This window comes from Hemibagrus wyckioides, linkage group LG06 (genome assembly GCF_019097595.1).
Source record: "Hemibagrus wyckioides isolate EC202008001 linkage group LG06, SWU_Hwy_1.0, whole genome shotgun sequence".
NCBI lineage: Eukaryota > Metazoa > Chordata > Actinopteri > Siluriformes > Bagridae > Hemibagrus > Hemibagrus wyckioides.
Window position 1 is genome coordinate 39775302 of NC_080715.1, and position 25483 is coordinate 39800784.

A 25483-nucleotide genomic window follows, 5' to 3' on the forward strand; every position below is an offset into this window, starting at 1 on the left:
TAGACGGAATGATCCGATTTCAAAACAAAAAAAAAAAACAAAAATTCTTGCTTGAAATTATTATTTTTTTTATTATTCATGAACACATTTTAAACACTTAATTTTACAAAGAAAAAATGCATTTTTAAAAAGGAGATGTCTGCAGATTAAAACAATGGCTTTGCACATGTTGTATTAACTGATAATGTAAAAAAATAAAAAATAAAAAAATAAGCATTTTAAACATTTTAAAGATAAATTGGAATAATTTTCCCAATATTAAAAAAAAAAAAATTAATTAAAAAAAAATTAAATAATAGAAAAAAAAAAATTCACATTGGGAAAATTAGTCCAATTTATCCAGCCAGAGTTGTGGTCAGTCCCTTTAAAAAGTGAAAATGTTTTACGGTTAATGGACATTTTTTATTTTTATTTTTTTTTTAATTCACACCATCATGCCGCGGGTTTCATCTCTGGGTTTCGACGGCACCTCACACATCTTTACGCTAATTATAAATTATTCATAAATAATTTACGATCTAAAGAATGTCCAAAGGAGGGTTCGGGAATATATACGGAATATATTCATTCATCAAGCTAACGCCTCGGGTGCGTAGCATCTGTAAAGATGACAGAGAATTGATTTATTAATGCTGGAATTATTGTGTTTCTGTTTTAAACAGAATTCCGAATATTTTCCTTTTATATTCTCACTGATCCTCACCAGGGTCCTAAAGTCCACCAGAGTCGGTCCATTAAAAAATAATAATTTTGCCCTCTGATACGTAAACAATTACATTTGAAATATAGAAATGACATTTATTTTGAGTGTATTTTCTGCATACACATTTTTTTTCTGCATTAGTACATTATTAGCAAAACATTCATTTTTATAAATTTTTTTTCCATAAATTTGAGTCGTTTAATTTGTTTTAAAAATTAAAATTAATTTTTACTAATACAGTATCAACAGGACATGGCAACAATGTAGATCAGACATAAGGATTCATTTTTTATGGCTTTGTTTTTTGTTCATTTTTTTATGTTCTGAAATTTTTCAAGTATTATTTTTAAAGAATTCTGTAACTAAAAAAAATAATAAATAAATAAAATCAGTAAAGTTAATAATGTCAATAGGTCATTTTTATTATTACAAATTATTACTACAAATTATGAAATAAATTAAAGATGGATTGAACACATGACTCAGACTTTAAAACACAAAATGTTTTATAATTTCCGTCCCGTGTGTGTGTTCAGATTTTTTCTCAGCTCTCATTTTTCCTGTATTTTTTTTCCCTTTTTTTCAGGTTGGTTGATCTTTGGAAGCGACTGCTTAGACCTTTTTTTTTTCCTGTAAGGATTTTATTCAAATTCTGGACCCCTTGATCCCTCTTTTCTACTCCAAGTGCAAAGTGGAAGCTAATAAGGGTCGCGTGAGCATGTTAACCGGTCTTCAATATTCATCATCTAGTTCCTGTAATTACGGCCAAATTAGATCGCCATTTGACCGAGTTCAAGTGCAAAATAAATACGCACATTTAATAATAATTATAATGATAATATTCATAATAAATAGAATAACTCAAATTGGCTAGGATTTAATGAAGTGATCTTTTAATGGAATATTGCACAAGATGTGTCCTGGAGCAAGTGTGAAAAATAAATACAGGATTTTTAAAAAGAAAAAAAAAAAAATCTCTCTTCTTTTTTTTCCTTTTTTTATATAATACTCCAACACACACACACAATAAACCTGTGCGATAAAACGAAGCATTTTCCCGAGCAGGAAAGCAACAAACGTACATTTTTTCACACTTCGACTAAAGATCCTACCTTCGTGAAATTTTCATTTTTTTTTTACCCCAGAAATTTTTTTATTACTAAAGCTATGCAGCTGATGTAGCTAGCAAGTAAAGGAAGCCTACAGCAACATTTAGCTAAAATCTGTCATCCTGTTGATTTATTCTGCTTTTATGTTTGTAATATCACAAAAAAACAATAATCCCATGTCAGTTTACACACAAATTTCACATTTTGTTTTGACATAATGACTCGCTACTCTAGGTCGCCAACCTAACATGTTACCTCGCCTGCCTCCGATCTAGCTAGAAGAAACAAGAACGGCAGCAGCAGGTATGGATCATGCAAATTTTCTCTTAGAAAATTGTAACTGTATATAAAAAACAGATGGGAATCCGGTAGAGAGGAGTGGACTCGGGTAGAGAGCCTTGCTGACTCTGCTACTTGGGTAGCGGATGTGGCCTCGGGTAGAGGCTTGGACTCGGGTAGGGGGTGTGGCCTCAAGTAGAGAGGAGTGGACTTGGGTAGGGGGTGTGGCCTCAGGTAGAGAGCAGTAGACTTGGGTAGGGGGTGTGGCCTCAGGTAGAGAGGAGTGGACTCGGGTAGGGGATGTGGCCTCAGGTAGAGAAGAGTGGACTCGGGTAGAGAAGAGTGAACTCGGGTAGGGGGTGTGGCCTCAGGTAGAGAGGAGTGGACTTGGGTAGGGGGTGTGGCCTCAGGTAGAGAGGAGTGGACTCGGGTAGGGGCTGTGGCCTCAGGTAGAGAGCAGTGGACTCGGGTAGGGGGTGTGGCCTCAGGTAGAGAGGAGTGGACTCGGGTAGGGGGTGTGGCCTCAGGTAGAGAGGAGTGGACTCGGGTAGAGAAGAGTGACCTCAGGTAGAGAGGAGTGGACTCGGGTAGGGGATGTGGTCTCAGGTAGGGGGTGTGGTCTCAGGTAGAGAGGAGTGGACTTGGCTTGAGGGTGTGGCCTCAGGTAGAGAGGAGTGGACTCGGGTAGAGAAGAGTGAACTTGCGTAGGGGGTGTGGCCTCAGGTAGAGAGGAGTGGACTCGGGTAGGGGGTGTGGCCTCAGGTAGAGAGGAGTGGACTCGGGTAGGGGGTGTGGCCTCAGGTAGAGAGGAGTGGACTCGGGTAGGGAGTGTGGCCTCAGGTAGAGAGGAGTGGACTCAGGTAGGGAGTGTGGCCTCAGGTAGAGAGGAGTGGACTCGGGTAGGGGGTGTGGCCTCAGGTAGAGAGGAGTGGACTCGGGTAGGGGGTGTGGCCTCAGGTAGAGAGGAGTGGACTCGGGTAGGGAGTGTGGCCTCAGGTAGAGAGGAGTGGACTCGGGTAGGGAGTGTGGCCTCAGGTAGAGAGGAGTGGACTCGGGTAGGGAGTGTGGCCTCAGGTAGAGAAGAGTGGACTCGGGTAGAGAAGAGTGACCTCAGGTAGAGAAGAGTGGACTCGGGTAGAGAAGAGTGACCTCAGGTAGAGAGGAGTGGACTCGGGTAGGGAGTGTGGCCTCAGGTAGAGAGGAGTGGACTCGGGTAGGGGATGTGGCCTCAGGTAGAGAAGAGTGGACTCGGGTAGAGAAGAGTGACCTCAGGTAGAGAGGAGTGGACTCGGGTAGGGGTTGTGGCCTCAGGTAGAGAGGAGTGGACTCGGGTAGGGGTTGTGGCCTCAGGTAGAGAGGAGTGGACTCGGGTAGGGGATGTGGCCTCAGGTAGAGAAGAGTGGACTCGGGTAGAGAGGAGTGGACTCGGGTAGGGGTGTGGCCTCAGGTAGAGAGGAGTGGACTCGGGTAGGGGATGTGGCCTCAGGTAGAGAAGAGTGGACTCGGGTAGAGAGGAGTGGACTCGGGTAGGGGTGTGGCCTCAGGTAGAGAGGCGTGAACTCGGGTAAGGGGTGTGGCCTCAGGTAGAGAGGAGTGGACTTGTGTAGAGAGGAGTGCACTCAGGTACAGGGCGTGGCCTAAAGTTTTATTATGCAATATATATATGTATTCACATTTTTGGGCATTTTCACTGCAAAAGATCAAATCTTAGAAGGGTTTTCTACTGAAAGATGACAAGAAAACAAAGGAAAATAATTCAGTTAAAGAAAACAAAACTATTTCTAGAAAATCGTAGTATTTTTAAGCTTCTCTCAGCAGAATATTTTGCTAATTTTTAAACATTAATTTCTAGAAAGAAGCAAAAAAAATAATAATTTTAAATAATAAAATATGGCCAAAAGTTTAATAATCCTATATTAGATATTTCTTGTAATCTTATAATGATATATATTTATATATATTCCTACATTTTGATTAGATTTGTTTTACAGCATGTTTATTCTTCATCGTTCTACCTCTCAGGTGATGATTAAGCCGTTTTTTCTACCCGATGCTAATCCGGTAGCCGTAAGCTTCCATTAGTTGTTAGCGACATTAGCCTGGTAGTGTAACTTTCTCTCTCCTCAGACTTCTCCTTTAATGGCACAACACAGACATGTTGAAATGTGAGAGTTATTGTGTCATGCTGCACCACTGTGATGTAGAAGTAAAGGTGTGATGGAGGTTAGTGGTGCAGAGACCCGTAGTGCATGATGGGAAAGATGTTGTTGTTGTTAATCCTGGATATTGATGTGTTTAGATACAGAGTGTTTTCAGAGAGTCTTTAGAGATGATGAGATTTATCTTCTTTCTCTCATAATAACATACACACACACACACAGAGAGAGAGTGTTCTGTAATTCTCAGGTCAGTCAGTCAGTCCTGCAGGTGACCTTTCCCCTCTGAGCTGTTCAATTAGGCCAGTTCACATGAGAAAAGAAGGGATGTGATTTGATATCCTCCACTCCTCCTGCACCGGCACCCAGGCGCTCTACAGGGTTATACTGCAGCAACTGGACACACACACACACAATGTATATACACAAATGTAACAATAGTATTTACACACACATTATTATACAACAACAATCAAGTGTTAATTCAGAAAGAAAGAAAATAAAAGAAAGAAAGACAGATAGATAGATAGACAGGCAGACAGAAAGACAGACAGACAGAAAGACAGATAGATAAACAGTCAGATAGATAGATAGATAGATAGATAGATAGATAGATAGATAGATAGATAGACAGACAGACAGATAGATAGATAGACAGACAGACACAAACAGACAGACAGATAGATAAACAGACAGACAGACAGGTAGACAGACAGATAGACAGACCATCAACAAAGTAAAGAAAGAAAGACTAATCATATTTCTAATACAAAACTATATTACTGATTCTGCTGTAAACACACACAATCTCTAACACACACACACACACACACACATACACACACACCTGTTCCAGCAGAGACCTGGCCTCCTCTGACACGAAGTCTGGAATGTTCAGCGACGTGTGTCTGCTAATACCAGCGGGGTGGCACTGCTGAAGAGACTACACACACACACACACACACACACACACACACACACACACCAAAATAAATGGAGAATTCATCATAGTTTTCTGTTTGCAGGCTGCAGAAGTCATGTCTTTGACTTCATATGAATGTATTTTCATAGCTGTCGTTAGCCAGCTAGCTAACAAGCTAAGCTAAGCTAAGCAGCTAGGATTTCTGACAGGATTCTGAGGGAAAAATGATGAGTTATTAAAGTCTGGTTATTGATACACGCAAATGTAGCAGACTAAAACAAGATATGCACGAAAAAGTTCATTCATAAAGTTAAAAGAAAAAGAAAAGCGCAAATATCCTTCAGTGGCTAACACTCACTGCTAACGTCTCTGTTCAGTCTTATGCTCATGACCATATATGGAGTCAAGGCCACGCCCACAAGCCAGCTATAATCCATAATATACATACATTAATAATCCAAACACTTTTATCTACTCTCTGCATGTCTTAGCAAGTCCCTGTCCATGTTGAGAAGGGAGTGTGTGTGTGTGTGTGTCTCGAGGGACTTGAGAGTAAATCCAATGTCAATAAATAACAAATTATGGTTGCATTAGGGTTTAAAACACTGCTGGGGGGTTAAAGTAACAATGCTGTGTGTGTGTGTGTGTGTGTGTGTGTGTATTTGATCATGCTTAAAGAAAAACAGCCTGTCTTCAACTGCCAACTGCATAGTACTCACTTTATCACACAATTGTGTGTGTGTGTGTAACATTGTGTGTATTTTTGTGTCTTTGTGTATTTTTGTGCATTTGTGTGTGTATTTTTGTGTGTTTGTGTGTGTATTTGTGTGTATTTGTGTGTGTATGCGTGTATAAAATTGTGTGTATTCCTGTGTGTGTGTAAAATTGTGTTTGTATTTGTGTGTCATTGTGTATTTGTGTGTGTGGGTGTGAGTAATAAATGAAAAAAAAATCAGATAGATAGATAGATAGATAGATAGATAGATAGACTCTGACACTAATGTGAATTTAAAAGAGGACCTGATTGAGACCACTCTCACCTTTCCCGTTAGAAGCTCAAAGAGAAGCGCTCCCAAACTCCACCAATCACACGCCGCCGTCTCCTCCGATATCCCGCCCACTTCTGCATGATTGACAGGTCCAGAGTGAGAGAGGATGAGAATCATTATTATCAGTGATTACTGTGATTATTAATGATTACTGATCCACTTCTTATTCTATTGTGTTCTAATATTCAAATCCTTCAAGTGTACAGCAACTCAATTACACCTTTATTACTCACGTTAATCAGAGAGAGAGAGAGAGAGAAAGAGAGTTGGGACTTGAACTTGAGAGCTTTATTTTAATGGAAGCTCATTTTCTTTTCTAGCGTGTTTCCTTCTTCTCAAGGAAGCAACATGTAAATTAAGTGTGTTGGTCTCTTACACCCCCCCCTACACACCCACACCCACACACACACACAAAGAGGAACAGAAGGGCTGTTTTTCCAAAGCAGGTGATTTACATAATAAAACGGCCAACAACTCCTACCCCACACACACTTATATACACACACACACACACGGCCAGATCTCTGCATATCAGTTTGGAGCACTCAGGCATGCAGTGAGTGTGTAACCATAACTGGACAAACAGTACCACACACACACACACAGATACACCAGGCCTCGGCTTCCCTCCAAGAGTAGTTAGGCATGAACAGGTAATCCTTACCCTCACACACACACACACACACACACACACACACACACACACACACATGGTTGAATGACTCCAGTCTAAAGGCCAAACACGTAACAATGGAATCATTAAAACATATTTAATACAGCTTTGCTTGGTTTACACAGGGTTTACTGTGTGTGTGTGTGTGTGTGTGTGTGTGGACTCATTACTCATAAACACAACTTTTACACACAGGAATCTCGACTGCGCTTCAATAAAATCACAACCGGCTCGTGCTCCAGGACGACGTGACGGACGTCATGAAGTCTCAAACACATGAAGTGGAGCGGCTCTCGCACGTGAGCCACGCTACAGGGTCCTGCGGAGTGCATTTTTAGACTAATCCCAGACTTTACAGCAGTTCAGCTGTAGCAAATCAACATCATGCAGTCATCCAGTATATATCATTAGGTTTATCAGGGTTGCCATGTTTCATGTTTCAAAATCCCCCTCTCCACCCTAAATATTTCATAGTCTTCGTTTTTTTTCCTCAGCAAGATGCAGACATACATTTCTAATACACACATATGATCCACTCAATAATCCCCCTTTCCTTATCCTAAACTTCGCAGTATATCCTACACTAGAGAGGTTTCTGTTCATCTCCTCCTGCACTTACACTTCAATATTTTTTGCAGAAATCATCATTCAAATGAGGACGAGGTTCCCTTCTGAGGCTGGTTCCTCTCAAGGTTTCTTCCTCAAATCATCTCAGGGAGTTTTACCTCGCTACCGTCGCCTCGGGCGTGTTCATTAGTAATAAATGTTAGAGATAAATAGTTAACTTTAAACTTTAATAAACTTTATTCTCTGTTTCCGTATACTTCTGTAAAGCTGCGTTGAGACAACGTCCATTGATAAAAGCGCTATACATATACATTAAACTGAACTGTGTTAGAGTTAATTCTGATTATTTCATATAAAACAACAATTCTTCCCAATCTGGCAACCCTTCATAGCCATAAACTATACTGTGCACTGCTCCTCATCTAAGAATGGAGCAGCATGAGTCCTGCCCCAAGAAAAGAAAGACAGACAGACAGAGAGAAAAAGAGAGAGAGAGAGAGAGAGAGAGAGAGAGAGAGAGAAAGAAAGAAAGAAAGAAAGAAAGAAAGAAAGAAAGAAAGAAAGAAAGATAGACTGATCAACAAGAAAAGGAAAAAAATAGATAGATAGATAGATAGATAGATAGATAGATAGATAGATAGATAGATAGATAGATAGATAGATAGATAGATAGATAGATACCTCAGTTTTGAGCTGGACAAACAGAAGTGCGCGCACACACACACACACACACTATTCCTGGTTCATTACTATGACCTATTATTATTTTCCTCCTCCTCTCTCTTGCTGCAGTTAAAAATCAGATAGAGTTTGCAGGTGAGAAGAGAAAGTTTAGTGTGTGAGATCTTCCCTCTGTAAACGATGCTGCATTCACGTCAAGACCAAATAACTGTAATTAGCAGCTTTACGTCTCTGTGTACCTGATCATTAGCAGCTCGCGGGAGAAAAACAGCCCCGGGGAATGAATGACAGCGGTGTTCCCAGTTCACGGCGGCGAGGAGCGCGGTGTCAGGACTGCACAAATACTAGAGTATGGTTTCTACACGTTCTCTCGGAAAAGACGGGAAGGTGTCGTGGGCGTTTCCATAGCAACCGCGCTTCTCACAGCGATACTGTCAGCGTGACGCGACATGGACGAGCCGAAACGACACGGACGTACGGGATTTACATAATGCCTTTTTTTTTGTTGATGTTTTTATTGTCTGTATAAAATGCGGATAAATATAATTTATAATGCGGATCCTATATAATAAAGCAGAATTTTAACAATTTTAATAAATTTTTTAAAATTAATTTTTTTTTTTTAATTAAGTAAATAATTTAAAAAAAAATTAAGGTGAAAAATAAAATAAAATAAAAATGAAATAAAAAATAATAAATTTAATAAATCAGATTGTTTATTATCGATAATTAGTTTCAGCTTTAGGAGAAGTATAAATAAATAAAGAAAATAAAAATAAAATTAAACACAATTTAAATTAGACAAAAAATTAAATTAGATTACACTGGATTAAATGAAAAATTAAATTACATTAAATTTAATTAAACTGAATTAAAAATTAAATTAAATTACAAATTAAATTACATTACACTAAATTAAATAAAAAATTAAATGAAATAAAGTAAAATGAAATTAAATTACATGAAATTAAATTAAAAAATGAATAAAATGAAATTAAATTACATTAAATTACTTATTTAATTTGCATAAAATAATATTACAAGAAAATAATTCTATGTTCTTATCACCCCAAAGTTTTCTTTCTTTCCTATAGCAGCATCTCCTGTGGTGTTTAAGATCTCTCACATTCACTTTTTATCCATTTCTAGATACATCACTTATGATTAGGCATTAACTGGATTCCCAAAAAGATAGCTAAGAGAGCTAAACTGACGGTACGCTCCAGGTCGGCGGGGAAAATCCTGTCTCTCCTGTCAATCACAGTGACATTAGCTAATCGTAAGCAACTGATGTATGCTCGTGTATGTGGAAGAGGGTGGATAATGCTAAAGTACTATACATACAGCATACTGATAACTATAATTTAAGCCACTTCCCAGTCAGTGAACGGCAACATCAAACACAAATAACGCGATACAGCTAGCATTATTATATATTTTTAAATGTTTTTTAAAAAAAATCATACAAAGTGCGTGGGCTCATTTATAAAAGAAGTGCCTGGCAGCCCCGCCCCTTTTCTGGTGTGAACACACGACTCACACAACAGATGGAACAGTGCACAAGTATTCCATTTGGAACATATGAAATCAAATGAATCATTTGAATTTGATTCAGTGCCGCTGTTATAGAAAACGAATCAATATATCCAAGATGTTCAATTCCTTCTAGAATAAAACAACATGGATAAACATTGTTTAAACGGTTTAAACAGTGATGGAAATGTACATCTCTGATGGAATAAAAAAAAATAGAAACCATCAGTTCTCTCGAATTCTCAAACTTTTAGCTCCCGCTGTGTGATGTGTATGTACTTGTCCTTGAATTCTGTGTTTCCGGGTTTCAGTTCTAAGCCTTCAGGGCTTCAGTGGGGACACCAGATGGCCCATGAGCCCCTCGAGCAATGAGTCTAGTAGAGCCATAGCCTGGAGCTACACAAGCTCCGCCTCCAGCTGTGGGCGGGGCTTCGCTGCTCTCTCGCAGTCGGAGTTAAAGGCATGACGGGGGCTCGCTTTCCCCCACAGGCTCCGGCTGCAACCGAGCAGCACGGCTTCATACTCGAGATGTTGTGACAGCGCGATGTACACGATCATCGTCAAATCGAGCCGAGCTGTACCTGTGTGTGTGTGTGTGTGTGTGTGTGTGTGTGAGATGAGGGGTGGCTCAGGGTGATATCACACACACACATTCAGAAGTCTTTCAGCAAGGTCGAGTGTCATCACAAAGGATTAATGTCTACGAGACTCCAGGGAAGGAAAGTATTATAGCACAGGACAAACAAGACAAGACGAGAGAGAGAGAGAGAGAGAGAGAGAGGGAGAGAGAGGGAGAGAGAAAGAGGGAGAGAGGGCAAAAGGAGAGAGAGAGAGAGAAAGGAAAAACAGTAGGAGCAGGACAGGCAGGAAAGAAAAAGAGGAAAAGACATTCAGAGGAAAACGAGAGAGAGAGAGAGAGAGAGAGAGAGAGAGAGAGAGAGAAGAAGAAGAAGAAGGAACGGGAAATGAGAGGAAAGAGAGAGATGAGATGGAATGAAAAAGAGAGAATAAGAAAATGTTGAAAAAGACATAAGGAAAAATGGACAGAAATACTGGAGAGAGAGAGAGAGAGAGAGAGAGAGAGAGAGAGAGATGAATCAATATCCAAATCAAGGAAAGGGAAAAGAAAGAAAGAAAGAAAGAAAGAAAGAAAGAAAGAAAGAAAGAAAGAAAGAAAGAAAGAAAGAAAGAAAGAAAGGAGTGACAGATGAGGATAGACAGATGTGAAATGTGTACTAGATATACTGGATGAAGGGCGAGGGATATAGGGAAAGAGCGAGTGAGTGAGACTGACAACAGAAAAAAAAAAAGGAGTGTGTGAAAATATTCAGTACTTTAAAGAGACTTATTTCTACTTCAAGGACTACCTCATATTACTACCTTAAAGATACTTATTGCTACTTTAAAAGACACCTATTACTACTTTAAGAACACATACTATATCTAAGGATACCTTATAACTTTAAGGACACTTATTGCTACTTTAAATCTGAGGACACATACTATAACTTTAAGGATACCTTATAACTTTAAGGACACTTATTGCTATTTTAAATATGCTCATTACTACTTTAATACACATACTATAACTTATGGACACATATTACTTCAAATGACACTTATTGCTACGTTAAGAACACATACCATAACTTTAAGGACACTTATTACTACTTTAAATTTAAGCACACAAACTATAACTTCAAAAAACACTTGTTACTACTTTATATGTATACATACTATAATGTCAAAGACAATTATTTCTACTTTAAGTACACATACTTTAAGGAACCATATTGCTACCTTAAAGATACTTATGGCTACTTTAACGACACCCATCACTACTTTAAGAACACATACTATATCTTTAAGGGGACATATTACTACTTTAAGGCCATACTACATCATATCAGCATAACGTACGACTAGAACTTTGCTTCTTTAGAATTGTGTCTCCTGCCATGAGTAAGGAAATGAGCTTTACTAGACTCAACAGAATAAAGACAGTAAAAATAAACGTTTCTAGTGAATCTAGTCCCCGTCTCTAAACACCATGTGCCACACAGAGCTGTTGCTTTGTTTAGTAAACTTTGAGTGAGAAGGAGTAAGTTCCTATATTTGGTTTGTACATCCTCGCCTGTTGCCGCGTGCGTGTGTGTGTGTGTACACATTTGCGTGAGGTGTTTTGCCGTAACAGCCACAGCCCTGAGTGTCACCGAAAGCCACTTCGTTCTGTTTCGGGCGCCTGAGAGGGAAGTGCTGGTCTCCTCAGACAGAGGCGAGTGGAGGAACAGGTGAGCGGTGTCACTTCCCTAAAGAACCGCTCCATTGTAGCCGTGAGGAAGCAGCTAACGGCGGGAAAAAACCACAGCAGAAGTGCCTCAAGACACACACACGCAAATAAACACACTCCCTCAGGCAAAACATACACACACATTTGTTTTTACTTTACTTGATTCGGCCACATCGTCGTCTTATTAGGAAAAAAATCAGAGTGAAAAATATCGCTGAGTCATTAGCTAGCTCCTGTTAGCTTGCTGTTCAAGAGTAAACCAGGCTACGCTCAAGCAGCTAGCTTTCCGATAACTTTTTTTTTTTTTAATAAAATGAACTCGTAACTGAGTATCGTACCTCATGGGTGTCTGACTCTGATGCTACAGATGAACATTTGGGTGAAATTATGCTACCTCAACACTTGTTTTCAAAGATTTCTGAGCACTTTTGTGTGAAACAAGATTCAAAGAAAATGATGTACAAGGAAATACGCTCTTATCTTGCTCGATGCCATCGTGTCTAATATGCAAAGTGTTACGGGAGAACAACGTGGAACTGTTTAGTTTTTTCCTTTTAGTCATCTGGGCCTAATGCTAGGGTGCAAGCAGCTAGATAACTAGCTTCCTTATTGTGAGCTATTTGGTGCCGTGTTTTATAGAAGTAACGGTGTAAACATCTTCCTGTTGTCCTTTAGACTTTTAAAACTTACATTCTACAAAGATGGCTATTTTAATCATGTACAATTCGATGTAAAGATGTAAACAACTAGCTAGCTTGGTGGATAAGGTAGCTTAGAAGACATTCTCAGCAGCTAATATAACAACAGCTAGAAATGATTAATAAATAAACAAGGATAGATAATAATCAATAAAATAACCCGGTTAGCCTCTTACTCATATTTATCTATTCAGCACGAAATATTAAAATCAAACCTCTAAAACCAGTCGCTAAATCATTTTTATAGTATGTGAGCATTTTAGTTTTCGTCTGAAAAACACGGAAACGTCTCATTAGCGCTGATGTGTGTGAGGGGAAAATGTGCCGTTTGTGTGTGTGTGTGTGTGTGTGTGTATATGTGATAAATCTGTCATCAGACCAGAAAAACACTAAATCTGTCCTGCTCTAATGGCAGAATATCACCACAAAACTCAGACAAGATTATTTATTTGAAATTAATATTGTTGAAAGATTCATCGCAACTCTTCACAAAAAGAGCAAAAGGGGAGAGAGAGAGAGAGAGAGAGAGAGAGATGAATAAATCCAGCCTGAAGGAGGGAGAGTTTCAAGTCCGAGAGAAAAGAGAGCAGCAATTCAGTCATGTGGCGCCCTCTAGAGGACATCACGTTAAACACGCTACAGACTGAACTAGAATAAATAAATAAAAATAAAATAATTTAATGATACCTAGTGATCGTACTTAAAAACACTGTATTATATTAAATATATGTCTATATATATATATATAATAATATATAATATAATAATATATAATATAATATAATATAATATAATATAATATAATATAATATAATATAATATAATATAATATAGCACTATAGACTGGCACCTATTTAGAAAAATTAAATATTCCATAAACACGGAATTCTGAGTTTATTAATAATTTAATTACTAATTAATTATTATTTCTAAGTATTAATGATTACTTAAATAAAAGCACACAAAATCTTAAAATATAAAAGAAAAAAAAATCGAGCACCTATTTAGAAAACATGGAATTCGGGGTTTATAAATAATTGAATTACTAATTGATGATTATTTATGAGTATTAAATATTAATGAAACAAAAGCACACAAAATCTGCAATAAAATATAAATGGGAAAGTCCTATTTAAATATTTACTATTTACATTTATGCAAATTTAATTTGCCTATTTATCAACAGAAAAATGTGTATTTTTTATATTTTATTTAAATAAATATATTTATATTATATTATATTTAAAATACATTATAAATTATTTAATATTATTTTATTTTAATAATCCTGAATATTCTACTATTTCAAGAGACAGGGGTATCCATATATCCATCCATCCATCCATCCATCCATCCCTCTGTCTGTCTGTCTGTCTATCTATCTATCTATCTATCTATTTTGAATAACAATTAACCTCTAACCCAACTGCCAACTTTCTATAATGTTTCAAAAAAGCTTTTCTAAAGATGTTCATCTAGTTTTTTTTGTTTGTTTTTGTTTGTTTTTTGGCTGTGATTCATGATCCACCTGTGATCTTAATATTATGTTGGGCTGGATCTGGAGACGGGACTGACCTGGGGCACAGTACATCTTGGTGACAGCTGCAGGATTGCAGGATTCCTCCACTTCGCTCCAGCTACAGAAGTACGTCAACTCTACATGACCTGAAAGAAAGAAAGTGTGACAATAGAACGAGAGAACGAGAGACGGAGTGGAAGAAAGCAAAAAAAAAAAAGAAAAAAAGCGTGAGTGAGAGCAAAACAGAGAGCAAACAGAGAGAGAAAATGGTGCGGCTAATTAAACTGAAAGCAACTCCACCTCTCCACTAAAACAGTCTGACGAAATTACAATGTTCGCCCAAAATGAAACGAATGTGCCCTTTTCTTCCTCTCTCTCTCTCTCTCTCTCTCTCTCACACACACACACACACACACACACACACACTCATCTGTGAACGAGGGAGCGGTAATTGCTGTGCTTTGAGTGCTGGCACTGTGTCATTGGCAGTAATGCTGTTATTAACCATTAGAGCCTATTAGAGCTGTGATCGCTGAGCAGGGGGCCTAAGCCTCGGAGAGAAGGGCCAGACAAATCGCCCGACTCAAACAACCCGAAAACAAACAGACGCACAGAGGAACAACGGAACAGCAGGAAACAGCAGGAATACAAAATCCATCGCACAACGGGAGACAAAACTATTCCCATATTACCTGTTAAGAAGGTTAAGGGTGTGTTAAACATGCTACACAGGCACATATACGCTGCAGATCTTGTTTAAGGTGTATTCTCAATAGCAATAGTGTGAGTGTGTGTGTGTGTGATAACATCAGACACCATTACGTTTGCACAGACTTCTCAGCATCACTCGAAATCAGGATAATGTCTCTATAAATGTTCTATAGCAAAACTGTCATTCCAAGCGTAATGCTATTTCCAACGCCCACCAAACAACCTTTAGGGCACTAATAACTCCTGTTTAAGAGTTCAGCAATGCGAGAGTTCGTGTTATTGACTTTTTAGCGTTACGTGGCGAGTACTTATATTTACAAGTGCCTCGCTTTTTTATTTATATTGCCGTTTCGGGGTGTTTATGCCAGTCGGAGAAATAGACGATTAGCATTTCTGGGCTGTATGTTAATGGATGAAAAGAATGATTTGTTTATTTATTTGTTTATTTATTTCATTTTTCCTTCTTTATTTTAGTTTTTTAGTGAACTCGTGGATTTCTCAGAAGGAACCTTTATAGCAGACATGCCAGGTACTTTAATAATAATAATAATAAATGTGCGGAATGATGTGGAGTTCTTTAAGTTATTGAAGGATTCAGCAAAGAGTGTGTGTGTGTGTGTGTACCTCGGTAATCCAGCAGTATGTTGTTTGGGTTAAGGTCTCTGCAAATGATTCCCTCTTGATGCAACGCATCAAGGGCGAGCAGCATGTCCACTGCCCAACTCCTGACCAGCGCCTCGGGAAGGTGTGTGTGCAGAGCCACTTCAGCCAATTCGTCCAGCTCTCGGAATATCTCCGACACACTCCTGCCTTCCCGCTTCTCCATTACCTCTGACCCTGCAGAGGGTGGTGAGGCTGGTGGGTCACTGAGGTCAATTTCAGTCCTGAGAGTCAAAGAATCAAAGGGAAGGGAAAGCGATTTGGATTTTGGGTTACTGTTTAGGGAAGAGGAGTGGCCTTTCTGTTCAGACGCATCTGGGTGTGAGTGGCTACGTAAAACTGAGATACCGGGAGCAAGTTCCTCAACAGATAGTTCGAGGCCTGCTTCTTCACCCAGTTGGAGTACATCTGGTTTGCCGAATTGAGGCGAAGGCTTAGCTTCTAAAGCGAAAACCACACCGGCTGCTGCAAGCTCCTGCTCCAGGTCGTCGCCCGTGACCCCTGTGACTCCAGGAAGGTTGACTAAAAGGTCCGGAGGTTGTCCCTCGTCTATACAAGGCGCGTTTGCATCCTCCGCCATGGCTTCTTTAAAAGAAATCACAGGCACGGATTCATTAGAACCCTGATCGCTATCGAACCGCCACAAATCGGACAGGTGACCTTTAACCTCCACGACCTCACCGATCTCCAAAGGATCCTCTGTGACCTCAGTTACCTCCGAACCCAGGTCTGAGGTAGAGAACAGCATTCGGGAAATGTCACCACTGTCTTTGCTGTCAATCCGAAACAATTCCATAGGAGAACGTTTCAACTGGTCTAAAGTATTAGGAGTCGGTTGGTCAACAAGCTCCTCATCTTCCTCTGTGAAGAAGCTCAGGTCATGTCCGCCAACCGGAGAACACAAACTATCGCTGCTGATTACCGAGCCTCGATAAGGCTTCGGTAGTGCCTCTGCACCAGAACCTCCGTTGCTAAGATTGCCAGAATCTACCTCAGCCTTTTTTGCATCTTCCTCTTCCTCGCCCAGAGCCTCAGGCTCTACTTTATCCTGCTCATACTCATGGCACAGCGTCAGGTAGCTGCTGGTGCACTCTTCTTCCTCGGAAGAACCGGACATGGGAACCTGCGAGCTGCTTTCGCTCTGGAACGTCAAAATCGGCTGGGACTCGTCTTCATCCTGGTCTTCCTGGAGCTCCACGCTGGGCCGTGAGCTGCTGCTCCCTGAGCTGATCAGGGCATCGGGGCAATGAACTGTCGTTGTGTGGGACTTCTGGATGAACGGGATGTCAAAGCTGTCGTCTTGACTATCTTCATGCAGGTACTTGGTGATGTGGGACCATAGCTTACCTCCTAGAGCAGAAAAAAGAGAGGGAGAGATATTTAGACTAAAATTTGCATTGAAATGGAAAATCAAACAACCTTTTCAGAGTAGTCCTAATAGGTCGAGGCCAATAGATCAAAGCCACGCTAGCAGTTAGAAACCTTTTTCCACATTACAAGAGCTTTTGACAAGAGAAATATTGTAGGCCAAGTATCACCAGTTCTATCTTCAACAAATCAGATGGCACACAGGGTTCGGACCATATCTTGGTTTTGAAATTGCTGTACACATTCAAACACCTTAAACACTTCAGCAAAGTCTGTCCATTGGTGAATTACTTGCCCTGGGAAGACCATCTGGGATATTACTTTCTATTCTTTGGAAAAAGGTTCCTTGTGGGTTCTTCAGATGTTAATCTGGGGTAGGGATTTGACAAACCAAAGAACCCTTTAGGGTGCAAGGAGAACTATTTCTTATGAATACACCTCAGGGTCATAAATGAGTACTGGATCATCGGACAACTTGGAGAAGATGGATTTAGACACTTGAACTGGTTGCCAGTTATTGATACCTTTGTGGACAGCTGTGACCATGGGAGGAAAACGGCAAGACCCTGGATTAACAGAGGACAAGTCAAAAGAAGGAAACCCAGTAAACAAACCATCCAAATGTCCAAAGAAGTCGTAGCCTGATCCAAGGATAACCAGAGAGCTGGCGTTGGACCTTTGCGCGTGACCATTAACTGGTCAGCATGATGAAGAATTAGATTATTAAATCGTTTCAAATGAAAGTTATTTACCAAACAAATCCATTTAGATACAAGAGAAGCCCATAACCAAGTGAAAAAGCTACACTTTCCTACAGAACTTGGATGATGTGAATAAATCTGAGCTAAAAGGTCACTACAATGTAAAGAGCCAGGATTTTAAATGGTATCATCTCCTTCCTAACAGATTGAAAGCCTAAGTGCGTACCCACACACACACACACACATATACACACACACACTCTTGCACAGCTGTGTTGTGAGTGATTGGAGGGTAACATCTGCTGCGTTAACAGAATGAATTGGCTCTTCACCGCTAAGATAATGACACCGTTGCAGCCAAATGATTCCAGTCCACGAACAAAGCAAACAAACAAACAAGAATCAGCCAATCGCACTCCGGCAATGTCACTCGGGTCAGGCCAAACTTCCTGTCTGATATCTACGTTTGTTTGGGAGAAATTATTTTCCGCATGAAAGACCGGGAACCTTAGTGCATCAGTAATACATTTACTGGTGAGGTCGGTGCCAGCCGTAAATTACTGTTGGCTTTAGAAGGGTGTAATTTTAACGGTGTTTTCCTTTAAGACTTGATGCATACAGACTAGAGCCATCAGTTTGTGTTAAAAAATAAAAATAAAAATGGACTATGGCGAAACTTTTCGGATAAATGACCTCATACTGGACACTAACAGCACTGATTAGGTTTTAAATAAACATCTGATACCAGCAGAAAATTGTGGACGGGACGGTGGGACAGGATATATACATCGCAGAAACAAACACAAAATCAACACCGGAGCATTTGGAGGATTTTTTTTTTTTCTTTTCGAAATGACCGCAGGATTGTGACATCATCATAACATACATTCAGCCTTAAGTAGTTTCCCGTGTGTTAAACATGAGTGCAGCGATCATAGGAAGTCATTAAATACCTGTTTTACTAGTAGGAGTTTAAAAGAAGAATCCTGTGCTTGCAATTCAACTAATTTGAGCAAAAAGAAAAAAATAAAATAAAATAAAATAAAATAAAATAAAATAATTTGAAAACAATTTGATTGGTTTTCTGCAAAAAAATGTACAAATTAAATTTAATTTTAAAAAATTAAACAATAAATAAAATAATAAATAATAAAAATAAAACAAATTAATTAAAAAATTATTAATAATAAAACTATTATTATTATTATTATTATTATTATAATACACAAGTTTTTAAATAAATAGATAGATAGATAGATAGATAGATAGATAGATAGATAGATAGATAGATAGATAGATAGATAGATAGATAGATAGATAGATAGATAGATAAAAATCAAGCATTTTTGGCCAACATTCGCCAAAATCCCTCCAGAATCTTCCAGGGACTTTGCTATATATTTTTTTAAATTAGTATTTTAGTATTTATTTTTTAATTATTAAAAATTAAATTGCCTGGATAATTATTTTGGCAAATGTTCAAGGTTTATAAAGAGAAAAAGAAATTTATTTATGAATAAATTTAAAAAATAAACTGATCTAGCTTTTATTTAGAGTTCGATTAATTAATTCTTGTGTAAAGATAAATTGAATAAAAAATGTATTTAAAAAAAATTGATTGAATAAAATAAAAGTGAATAAATGTTTAGCTACTTAGATAAATGTATCAGACACCGATCACGCGAGTAAATAAAAATAAACAGGACTCGAAAACTATAACATTTCTGACAAAATGATGAAATGACGTCTCAGGTTCTTAGCGCAAGATATTACATGACAGGACCATTTTTTGTGCACTAAAACATTTACATTCACTTCATCCTTTCACTTATTTCAACTTTAAATGTGAATTTTATGGCCCTGACAGCCCTAATGCACTCCAGGTTGCCAGTTTGTTAGCTCCTGCATTAGGATACTTATTAAACTGGCAAGTCGTGCTCATTACCTCGTGTTAGATCAACACATGAGGCCGGTCTTGATGGTAAGTCGGGACATTTAAACTGCATTCGGCGAGTCGTTCGCGCGCTCGCACCGCTAGCCGGGCCTGTTGTGAAACGAAACGCCGCTTTAGGCTACTTGAGAGGTTTGAGGCAACTTATTAACACGGGCACATGATTTTGCCCAAACGACTGCTAGGAGATTAAGTGGTTTATTCATTCCAATATAAACACGCTCCTGAACACAGATGTGTGCACTGACACACACTCACAGGCTCACAAGCATACACACACACACACACACAGCCGGCAGAGAATAAGGAGACGCAGGTGTTAGCTTAGTTAATGATCCGGAGCAGCACCTGCTACCATAGATAATGACCTGTGACACAAGCTTAACAAGGACAGAGAGAGACGAGCAAGGGGTTGTGTGTGTGTGTGTGTGTGTGAGACAGAGAGAGAGAGAGAGAGAGCAGGAGAAAGGACTTGCCAAAGATGAGCAAGAGAAAAAAAAAAAAAAAAAAAAAAGATCACAGAGCGAGGTGTTGCTACTGGTCGAGAGAGAGAGAGAGAGAGAGAGACAGACAGACAGATAGACAGAGAGAGAGAGAGAGACACAGACAGACTGTCTCTGTGTGTCTGTGTGTGTGTGTGAGAGAGAGAGAGTATCAGTGTATGTGAGGAGGTTAGGGGAAGTAATTTTTTTTATTTTTTTTATTTTTATAAACGAATAAAGATAAAAGAAACTTTCATGGCGCTGACCTTTAGCTCTGAGCTTTGGCCTCATTTGGAAGTCACTCTGGATAAAAGGATGCGCCAAATGAAGAAATGTAAATGTGTGTGTGTGTGATGTGAGACGCACCCTCGGCGTACTGCAGCAACAGGAAAATGGAGTCCTCAGAGACGATGTACTTCCTGAGTCGTACCATGTTGGGCACCATGTGGGGGACGACGGTCTTCTTCACGCCTCCACACTCGCTGCTCTTCCGTAATCCCTGGACAGGATGCAGTATACGTAAAATAGTAATGATCATTAACACCACACACACACACACACACACACACACACACACACACAGGCCTCCTCATCAGGGCCTCCTCCCACCATCAGGGCCTCCTCATCTGTCTGAGTTACTCTGCTGTCAGAGGCCACAGTTTGTGTATATATGTGTGTGTGTGTGTGTCCAGCATCATCTGTGCCTGTGCCATCAGCTGGCATCTGGAGTCTGTCCAAAGTGGAGGATACCACAAATAATGGCACCTCACACCCACACACACACACTTCAGTCCTCTCCTCTGCACTCACTAATGCACCAGATTATCCACCATGACCACACCATCATCACACCTGAATCAAAAGCCTTCATGCTATCAACACACACACACACACACACACACACATGCACACACACACGCTCGTCACCTTGAGGACGAACATCTCCTGCGTCCTCTTATCCATCACCAGCAGCACCTGCAGAACAGAAACACGGCATGAGTGACATGTTCAGAAAATCGTGTGATGTGATGTCACTTCCTGTCAATGCTTTGTCCTAAAAACGAAAGTCTCGAGATGTGGCACTGTACCAGACTGCAGCAGGATCATGTTTGTGACTGGCTATATATCTGTATTATTTGATGTCTCCATTTCTAGGTTTCACACACACACACACACACACACACACACAGACCTCTACTTGTGTCTATGTGTGCAGACCCCTTGAGAAACCGGAACAGGTGCAGCCCTTAATGGATACGAATGGAGCACTGAGTTCACACACACACAAACACACACACACACACACACTTTGGACACAGTTTCGCATATAAATAAAGAGCGAGTTACCTCAGAGATGAGTAACCTTAGCCCTTTAACCATAGCTCACCTTATCAATGACCCCTAGCACTCTGTAGTTGTGCAACTCATCAGCTTGGCTCTGCTGACCCCATGACCCCTTACAGCACTGAGCGGCCAGCGTCTAAACACACACACACACACACCAAAAGAGAGAGAAAGAAAGGTCAAAAGTCTAAGCTTTTAAGCTAGCATTCAGCGTCCAGTTTTCTCTTAAATACTGATTTAAAGCTAAAGTAAGCCTAATTCTCCTTAATTATTAAATATTCATTAAAAAATAACAATAATCATCATTTTTTATTAATAAATTATCACAAATTTTCTTGTTCGCTCACCCGGCTCTGAGTGGAGTTCTGACCCATGCTGTCTTTCAGGTATGTGCTAGCGATGAGCTCCGCGCGCATCAGATACTCGGCGGTTTTCTTCTTCACGGCTTCTCTCTTCCGCGGACTCACTTCACCTAACACACACACACACACTGTGTGACAGCCTTTCCATTCCAATGTTCCAGCTTGACATACTCCTTAGCATAAAATAGCAGAATCAATTTGAATGAAAAAAAAAAAAAACACACACACCACAAAACAGAATGCTAGCTTGCTAATCCCACAGCGTAGTGTTAGCTCACCTGCTAGCAAAAAAAAAACGTCATCATCATCCTTACCAACTAGACAGCTTCCCAAGCGTTAGCTTTAATCATTGCTTGCTAAAGATGTAACAGTCATTTGATCCTACAAAAAATTCTCTAGCCGTACAGCCAGCTATGCTAATTAGCTAGCTTGCTAAGTAAGGTTAGCAAGCAGGTAAAAACAAAGTCACTTTACTAAATTTAACTGATTAATATTATTTTTTTGGGAATATGTGTCGTCATTAGTGTCATGCAGGCTAATCTAACAGCGAAAGTAGTTTGTTAATTTGTTAGCACTTATGCTAGCTCTTCTTTACAGAAAGCGTGCTAACTCCACTCAAACAAGTTTCAAATATAACTTCAGATGCAAAATCGGTGGTGGTGGTGGTGGGGGGTTTCGGCCAAAACAACAACAACAACAACAACAACTCTTCTCATCCATCATCTACCCCTCCTTTTCTCCATCTCTCTCTCTCTCTCTCTCTCTCTCTCTTTTTTCCCTCCTCTCTCCCCTCATTATCTCTTTCTGCCATACACCAAGCTAAAGAATCCTGGCAGGTACTAAAAGCTTGGACTGAAGCCCTTGACAAAAGAAGCCCAGCGCCGTTTCATTGTCAACAACACCGGGAGTCGTCACCCATCCGTAAACAAACGCAAACACATTAACGAGTAAACAAGCGCAGACCAGACACGCCAAGGCATTTTGATCACTGCGCTGGTTTAAGAACAATAAGGCGTGTGTGTGTGTTTGTGTGTGGGAGAGCCATGCCAGAAAGGCCATCAGGCAGAGTGAGAAACAGCAGCTACGGCGCCACCCCCATGGCCTAAAGACACAATCTCAGCTCCGGCATCACGATGCTGTTCATTAGGTGAAGACTGCATAGCACAAAAACCCCCAAAAAAATACACAAACACTAACCATTAGACTAATCTGCTAAACACGGTTTTCCTATTTGTTACGCGAGGTATCATGTTATTCTAGCAGATATCGTAGATTATCGTAAAGATGTTGAGGTTCTCCTTGGGAGTGACACGATTGGGCAGGATTAGGAACGAGTACATTAGAGGGACAGCTCATGTTGGACGTTTGGGGGACAAAGTTAGGGAGGACAGATTAAGATGGTTGGGACATGTTCAGAGGAGGGAGAGTGAGTATATTGGAAGGAGAATGTTGGACATGGAGCTGCCAGGCAGGAGGCAAAGAGGAAGGCCAAAGAGGAGGTATATCGATGTAATAAATGAGGATATGAAGCTAGATGCAGAAAATAGGGACAGGTGGAGAGAGATGATTCGCTGGGGAGACCCTTGAAGGGAAAAGCCAAAAAAAAGAACAACGTATTTTATCGTAGTTTGTCCACTTGCGATTGTTTTGCGGTATTTTTCTAGCGTAGCATGTTTATTTTTGAAAAGGTGGCAGGTATGACAGTTTGCTTCTTCGCTACTGGTAGACGCCCAAGCGAGACCGTTCCAGTAGTTTGTCCGTTTGTTACATTTTTTTACCATTAGAGAAACTACAGTAGTTTGCCTATTTGCTCCTGCTTCAACTGTAGATATATTTCTTCAGCATTGCCGGTAGTTTGTTCATTTGTTTCAGTTTGCACAGTGAGCCAGTTACTCCAGAGGGGCTGGTAGTTTGTCCATTTGTTAAGGCTTTTAAAGAAGTCGTGTTGTTCCGGTATTTATGGTAGTTTGTCCATTTGTTAAGGGTTTTACTGTAGGCATGCAGCTAAAGCAGTTGTGATAGTTTGTCCATTTGTTATGGGGTTTAACGTAAACGTGCAGCTCAAGCAGTTGTTGTAGTTTGTCCATTTGTTTACACCAAACATGCTGCTCCAGCGATTATGGTAGTTTGTCCAATTTTTACAGTTTTCACTGTAGGCCAGTTACTCCAGCACTTGTGGTAGATTGTCTATTTATTAGGGCTTTTACAGTACACATGCTGTTCCAGCTGATGTGGTAGTTTGTCCAATAATTATTAGGGCTTTAAAAGTAGATGGGCAACTCAAGTGGTTACAGTAGTTTGTCCATTTTTCTTAAGGCTTTTACAGTAGACATGCTGTTCCAGCTGTTATGGTACTTTGTCCATTTGTTAAGGCTTTTTCAATAGACATGCTGTTCCAGCGGTTAGGGTAGTTTATCCATTTGTTAAGGGTTTTACAGTAGACATGTTGCTCCAATGGTTATGTTAGTTGTTACGGGTTTTATAGTAAACATTCTGTTCCAGTGGTTATGGTAGTTTGTCAGTTTGTTAGGGCTTTATCGTAGGTGTGCTGCTCGTCTGTTTACTACTTTTTTTTATCTGTACTTCTATTAGCAGGTACCGTAGTTTGCCAGCGGTTATGGTAGTTTGTCCATTTGTTAGGGGTTTTACCAGAGATGTCTGGTTACTGCTCCTTTATCTGTATGTATATTAGCAGGTACCGTAGTTTGCCAGAGGTTATGGTAGTTTGTCTATTTGTTAGCGTTTCCACGGTAACACTTACTCAGAATATTAAAGTAGTTTGTCCTTAATGTCACACTTCCCATAGTATGCATGCTGTTCCAGGAGTTAAAAGTAACCTGTTTGTTTTCTAATGCTCTACCTGTCGGTACATTCAGTACAACAGGTACCGTAGTTTGCCCATTTGTTAGGGTTCTTGTAGCAGGAGTATTTTTTCTCCAGCAGTTCCAGTAGTTTGCTACTGGTTTTCTAGCAGGCATGATGCTTCAGCAGTTAGAGTACTTTCCACATTTGCTATTGTTTTTACTGCTGCGTGACATTGCAGCAGTTGCCGTAGTTTGCATATCTGCGATTGTTTTTGTAGGCGACAGTGATACTTGTTTGCCTACTTGGTATTGTTTTTACAGTGGACATGCTTTAGAAGTGATACCTGTTTGCCTACTTGGTAATGTTTTTATAGAAGAGACACTTGCTTGCAATCCCAGCAGTTCCCGTGGTGTGCCCATTTGTTAAGAACTTTTCAGGCTTATGTGCCTTTTGTAGCTTTCCTTGCTAATATGTGTGTGTTTGTTGCTGTGTGTGTGAGAGTACCTTGAACTCCCTGCAGTAGTAAATCCACTCCGCTGCGGTAGTAAAAGAAAGCAGAGGCGTAATCCTGCTCCACTTCTTTCCGTACAGCAAGGCTGATCTGCTCACTAGCTTTCTCCAGGTAATCCTTCTTCTGGTGGCCGGAGGAGAAAAGCGCCGCCCTGATGGCCCGCCTCGGGTCTACCTCGGTCCGGCTCAGGGACGCAGAACATCCGCTGCCTCCTGCCCTCTGTTTTGGGGAACTACAACCCGAGCCCATTCCATCATCCAAATCGGGCAAGGAGTCTCCATCCACCAGCAGAGAAATCAGATCACTCTCACTGGATAGACCTGAAACACACCAACAATCTGAGAAATGTAATCCTTTCCTTACGAATTACTTATTTTAATAAACAAATGACTTCAATTCAAATGATAAC

At 40.0% G+C, this 25483-nt stretch overlaps 1 protein-coding gene across 7 annotated transcripts in view; it reads right to left on the minus strand.

Annotated features, from left to right (window-relative positions):
- Window positions 1–1574: 1574 nt before the first annotated feature.
- rps6kc1 (ribosomal protein S6 kinase polypeptide 1) overlaps window positions 1575–25483 on the minus strand; it is a 36684-nt gene continuing 12775 nt past the window's right edge. The window contains exons 7-17 of one of the 7 annotated variants that reach the window (XR_009204720.1): window positions 25068–25394; window positions 21744–21868; window positions 21440–21532; window positions 20980–21027; window positions 20419–20551; window positions 15515–16900; window positions 14236–14325; window positions 6210–6292; window positions 5095–5190; window positions 3359–4643; window positions 1575–3160 (exon numbers count right to left, since the gene is read on the minus strand). Coding sequence is in view for 1 of the 7 variants with exons in the window: in XM_058391572.1 (XP_058247555.1) it covers window positions 4542–4643; window positions 5095–5190; window positions 6210–6292; window positions 14236–14325; window positions 15515–16900; window positions 20419–20551; window positions 20980–21027; window positions 21440–21532; window positions 21744–21868; window positions 25068–25394 (2483 nt within the window). In the remaining 6 variants the exon portion in view is untranslated. Of the gene's footprint in view, window positions 4644–5094; window positions 5191–6209; window positions 6293–14235; window positions 14326–15514; window positions 16901–20418; window positions 20552–20979; window positions 21028–21439; window positions 21533–21743; window positions 21869–25067; window positions 25395–25483 lie in introns of all 7 variants that reach the window. The other 6 variants (XR_009204717.1, XR_009204719.1, XR_009204715.1 and 3 more) reach the window with 6 other exon arrangements.